Here is a 6,000-nt window from a genome sequence, read left to right on the forward strand (position 1 = left end):
CATTTTAAAAAAATTAAAAATCTATATTAATGGGTAGGATCAATTTGACAAAAAAATGAGCAGAGTCTGGTAGCAAACCTGTGTCTTTGTTGTTTTTGTGCATGTGTGTAAAATGGTGAAATTCTCTGCTTTGGGGCAGATTTCATCAAATTAATGTCACGACGGCTAGTGTGCAAAATGCCTAAATTTTGCTTGAGAAATAAAATGCTCTTACCTAATCAAAATCTGAAACACTGGAATTAAAGCAACACATTGAAGTAATAAGTTTTAGCAAATCAAAACAATTCGCATTGAAATGAAGAATTAGCAAATGCTACATAGATTACCGTTAATAAGCTGTCTGTTTATACCCATGAAACATTTTTTGTCAAATTGATATCACGATGACTAGTGTGAAAAATACCAAAATTGTATGATTTGTGAAAAATTGATGCTGATTAAAAATCGATTTTTTAAGTAAATTCCAGGTGTGTAGGTGAGCATACGGGCATAAGCAGCATACATATGTCAAGTTTCATCAAGGTCTGTTGGAGAGTCTCAGAGGAGTTAAAGTAACAAATTCACAAACACACAAACTTGCAATTTATTATTATTATTATTATCATCATCATCATATATATATATATATCATCATCATCATCATCATCATCATCATTTAACATCTGTTGTCCATGCTGGCTGGGTTGGATGGTTTGACCAGGGCTGGTAAGCTGAGGGGCTGCACCAAACTCTGGTCTTGTTTAGCATAGTTTCTGTGACTAGATACCCTTCCTAATGCCAGCTACTCCAAGAGTGTGATGGCTGTTTTTATGTGCCACTGGCATGGGTGCCAGTTGTGTGACACCGGTATCTGCAACAACTATGATTATAGTTAGCCTGATGGGTCTCCTACTCAAGCAATGCATATTTATCAAATACTTATTTCAAGGATTCTTTCTAGTAATGGCTTTGCTCATACATGAGAAAGCAGCCGCTATATATATATATATATATACATATATATGTGAAAGTGTGTGGCTTAGTGATTAGACGCATTCGGCTCATGATCATAAGGTCATGAGTTCAATTCCCGGCAGCGCATTGTGTCCTTGAGAAAGACACTTAATTTCATATTGCTGCAGTCCACTCAGCTGACAAAAATGAGTAGTACCTGTATTTCAAAGAGCCAGCCTTGTCACACTCTGTGTCACACTCTGTGTCACACTCTGTGTCACACTCTGTGTCACACTCTGTGTCACACTCTGTGTCACACTCTGTGTCACACTGAAACTCCCCGAGAACTATGTTAAGGGTACACGTGTCTGTGGAATGCTCAGCCACTTGCATGTTAATTTACATGCAAGCTGTTCCATTGATCGTATCAGCTGGGACCCTCGTAGTTGCAACCAACGGAGTGCTCCTATATATATATATATATATATATATATATATATATATATATATTCACACACATAATGTGTGTATTTATATATATTCATACATACAATTATAAACATGTACATGCATATGTGTACATATATAGTTTCATGTAATATATATGTACTCAATTATCTGTCTGTCTGTCTCTCTCTCTATATATATACACACACATACACACACACACAAACACATACATATATATATATATATATATATATATATATATATATATATACACCCACCCACACACACACACATATCATCATCATCATTGTCATTTAACATCCTCCTATACACTCTCATACACACACACATGCACAAGCATATATACATGTATATACATATGTATATGCATATAAAAAAGTATGAAATATTCAAAATTTCATATCATTCCAATTGTTTCCGTGGCAAATATTCATCACTTCAGTAGATGACTGAAATTTCGAACGAAACAGTTGGAAAATATCTGGGTGGAAAACCACCAGAAATACACCATGGGAGAATATTTATACAATGAGTGTTAACATATAAAGATAAGTAAAATAAAACAAAAAGAAAGAAGCATGAATGAACAAGTCAGTATATCTCAGTACACGGAGACATTAGCAGCAGTATCAGGATAAAGAAAAACTGTGGTTCTCGACTGGTTTGTCTGTGTGTCTGTGTGCATGTATGTGAGAGTGTGTGTGTGACATGCATATAGATGCACACATACATACATTTATACATACATACAGACTGGAATATCCACACAAAAGTACTTGTATCTTTATATATATTATGTAAATGCAATTATTATTGAAATAATTATATACATGGTGATAGTAATTAACAAGGAATAAAATTAAATGCATAAAATTGGAGGAAAATAGTGTCATACCCACAAGACAAATTTTTGCAAGAACTTTATTTGTGGGTTATAATATTAAATGGATATTTATTTTTTTTTTAAATAGTTATGATATTAAAAAGATCATTGCTAGAAATCTAAGGAGCAGGAGTAATCATTCTAATTACTGGCAGTTAACTTTATGAGGATAATGATTTTGATGCATTGGCAAGTTAAATTCCGAAGCATTTTTAGGACTTCAAGTTATACAATAATATTTAGATGTTATGAGTATTTTGTATATACACAAATGATATTCACACTTTTCACACCCATATGATTTTGCTGAACTTAGAATACCCTAGTTGAGTTTAAATTTGATGACTTTACATCTGAAGTTCCATAGGTATTCTAAAAGTGATGTTAAATCCTTTAATATGGGATTAGGGAAAGAGTGGTACTGCAAAGAATACTTGATTTTAAACAAATAGGAAGTAAATCTTATATGTTGCCTAATCCCATTATGAGGAGTGACAGGAGTTGAGAAATACCAGGTCCTGGTATTTCTCAACTCCTTGATTTCTTTGTTAGCCAATCTATATCATATGGTATTACAAAATCTATGATCTTGAATTATTTGTTATCATTAATATAGTGGCAAGCAGGAAGAATTGTTAGGGTGTCTGATAAAATGCTTTACAGTATTTGTTGTAGCTCTTTATGTTCTGAGTTCGAACCCCACCTAAGTCAACTTTGCCTTTCATTCTTTTGATAAACTAAAATACAAGTCAAGTACTGGAATCAGTGGTATTAACTAATCTCCTCTTGTCAAAATTGCAGGCCTAATGCCTAAGTCAGAATCCAATTTATTCTATACTTGCTCTGTCACTCTGTCTCTCTCTATATATATATATTACTCACATACATGCACTTGTGTGTGTACACATGTGCATGTTCTTGATTTGTAGTGGCAAATGAATAATAGTAAAGATTTGAATATTGGTAATATCCCATCAGTGATCACAGTTCATGAACTAAGTTGCAGTAAGAATTGGCCATAAACAAAAATTTTATCTCCAGTTTGTGTGCCTGTATTTGTGCATGTATATATTTAAGTATGTGAACATGTAGTTATGTATGTTTGTATGTGTAGATATATTTATGCATTTTGTACATAAGACAAATAGTCCAATTGGACTAAAGTTAAGATGTTACTAAACATGTTCCCATAATCATACTAACACACAAACTTCAGAAACAATCTTATTTATTTAATATGGAGATTCATTTTCTACAAGTGCATGATTTTGTACATAGATGATGAAAAATATCATTTTAAGATTATCAATACTGAAAGTATAATAATGAAAAACAAATTATTTACAGAAATAGTTCATCTATATTAAAATATCATTTTCCAACAGGAAACAAGATTTTACAGGTCTCTTCCTATAATTTAATAATAGTTAAAAAGAAATGGATTCAGTTTCATCTCAGGTACCGATTTTATGTTTATGTTGGTCATGTGTTTTATTCTGAAGAATTGGTAGTCAAGAGTGAAACTGACTGAGAAATGTAGAGAAAAAATTCCTCAATTAACTTTGTGGAGATTGCATCAAATTAGTTGTGGTAAATTAATCAATCACTTTATCTTGAAGGTAAATATCTCCTTTACAAACTCACTATTAATGAAGCCTTGATTTGAAATCAATACTCTAGTGTATGTGGATGATAGATCCTAATAAGCGATTGCTTTAGATTGTCATACAGCAGTTTTCCTTTTTTGTAAATCATATATCTGTAATCAGTTTTGATGTGGGAGAGAAAAATGTAATCAGTTTTGATGTAGTGACAAATTGTGATTCTTTGCTTCTTGATCCTATCAATGATTTCATGAGGTGTCCATTTGCTTAATTTATTTCCCTTTTATGTTTGGTGCAAAATAGGGGAAATACCTTCATTACTAATGTTAGAATTTCTGTGAAATCTTCTTAAAGTCTTTATACCAAATGACTTATCTGCCTGTTCATATGTATGTATGTGTGTTTGCATGTGTTCTATATTTATACTTATATATAAGTATATACATACATATAAATATATGTACATGTGCAAATATATGTGTGTATTCAAGTGGTTTTGTGTGTGTGTATGCACATACACACATATACACAACATCCACACATTTGTACACCCAGAAGCATACATATGTACGTTCACACACACACACACACACACACACACACACACACACACACACACACACACACACACATTTTTCTTGGGAGCAGTAAATTTGTGTTGATGAATGTAATCAAGCAGAATGTAGTTAACAGTTTCAGTTTCATTACTCTTCTAAGCTGAAAAAATTCAGTAAATGTATCCACACTTATCTTGGTTAGTACTGATATATCCCTTACAATCTTTGTTTTCTATGGTATGTTGCAGAAAGGATTGGATTGAGAATATTGATTCATCTTTATGAGTTTAAAGCCCTTGATAAGGCAGAATTTTGTTTATTGGGATGTTCCATTTTTCAGGTTTCAAATAACGTCAGACTACTACAGTATCTGTTTGGAAGCCTCTTTCAATCACCTATTAGATAGGCCATAGTTTACCTTGATGCCATTTCTCTACATGACTGTAGAACTATTTCTTGTGGAAGTTTGGCATTTCTGGAAATGTTCCTTCAGTTTTGACATGGTGGACTTGATGGTAGTTTATGTGAACGTTGTGGTTGTCAAGGTAACAAGTGCTTCTGAAAACAAAATGGAGGAATAAAAGGTGGTGGCATAAAGAAAAGGTGACTAATGGAATTCATTTAGTATTTGAAGCTCATGTTAGCTGATTTTGACTTGAATTAGATCTAAAGGTGAACAAGATATTGGTGCATTATGACTATCCACATGGCTAAACAGTTAGATATGACTAGCACCTACATATGTTTCATAAATTATTATTGCTGGGGTATAGTTTGGTTACTTGACATATTTTGTAGAATGGGCAATTAACTTGAATCAGAGTATCTCTCCATTGTTAATATGTAATCTTACATACTGTGAGTGATGTCTTTTACCTTATTCTACAAGATATCTGTAGCATTGTAATGGAGGTTGTCCAAATGAACATGGAATTCATTTCGTTGGCAACTCTGATGTACCTCCTCCAAATTCAGTTATGTTTTCTTTTAGTTGAGATTACATCTATATCTTCTATATCTATTAAACTGAACTGAAAGGTCGCATGTGAATGAATCAGGCATGACTAAAATCAAATTTCTACAAACCTATACTATCTTTTAGGTATATTGATTTCAAATTTTGGTACAAGGCCAGCAATTTTGGGAGAGGGAGAAGTTGATTACATTGACTTCAGTGCTCAACTAGAACTTATTTCATCAATCCCGAGTGGATGAAAGGCAAAGTTGACCTTGGTGGAATTTGAACTCAGAATATAAAGCTAGATGAAATACTGTTAAGCATTTTGCTTGGTATGTTAATGATTCTACCAGCTTGTTGCCTTAATCTTTTAGATATATTGAAAAGAGAAACGCAACAAAATTAATTGGCTAAGTATGACTGTTAAGAAAAAAAGTTTCTTACTAACTCATTTAAATAAAATGGAAAATTATTGAAAAATGTAAACTTTACAAGAATAAAAGCAAAAATGTTATCATTGTACAGCAGAGAAAAGAAAAATTCCAAAACGAAGGCATATATCACCAGATCAGAAATATCTAAGAGATTAAGACA

General features: G+C 32.5%; 1 protein-coding gene and 1 long non-coding RNA gene across 9 annotated transcripts in view; one reads left to right on the top strand and one right to left on the bottom strand.

Moving 5' to 3' along the window:
* The window catches only part of LOC149132688 (uncharacterized), a 962,641-nt gene that overhangs the window by 333,253 nt on the left and 623,388 nt on the right, over nt 1-6,000 (top strand). The gene's annotated exons all lie outside the window — the stretch shown is intronic.
* LOC106871761 (protocadherin gamma-B6) overlaps nt 3,499-6,000 on the bottom strand; it is a 45,629-nt gene continuing 43,127 nt past the window's right edge. The window contains exon 6 of the mRNA XM_052973101.2: nt 3,499-5,006. Within this exon, the coding sequence (XP_052829061.1) occupies nt 4,969-5,006 (38 nt within the window). The 3' untranslated portion in view covers nt 3,499-4,968. The remainder of the gene's footprint in view (nt 5,007-6,000) is intronic.

This window comes from Octopus bimaculoides, chromosome 14 (genome assembly GCF_046866305.1).
Source record: "Octopus bimaculoides isolate indiv1 chromosome 14, ASM4686630v1, whole genome shotgun sequence".
In the NCBI taxonomy this organism is placed as follows: domain Eukaryota; kingdom Metazoa; phylum Mollusca; class Cephalopoda; order Octopoda; family Octopodidae; genus Octopus; species Octopus bimaculoides.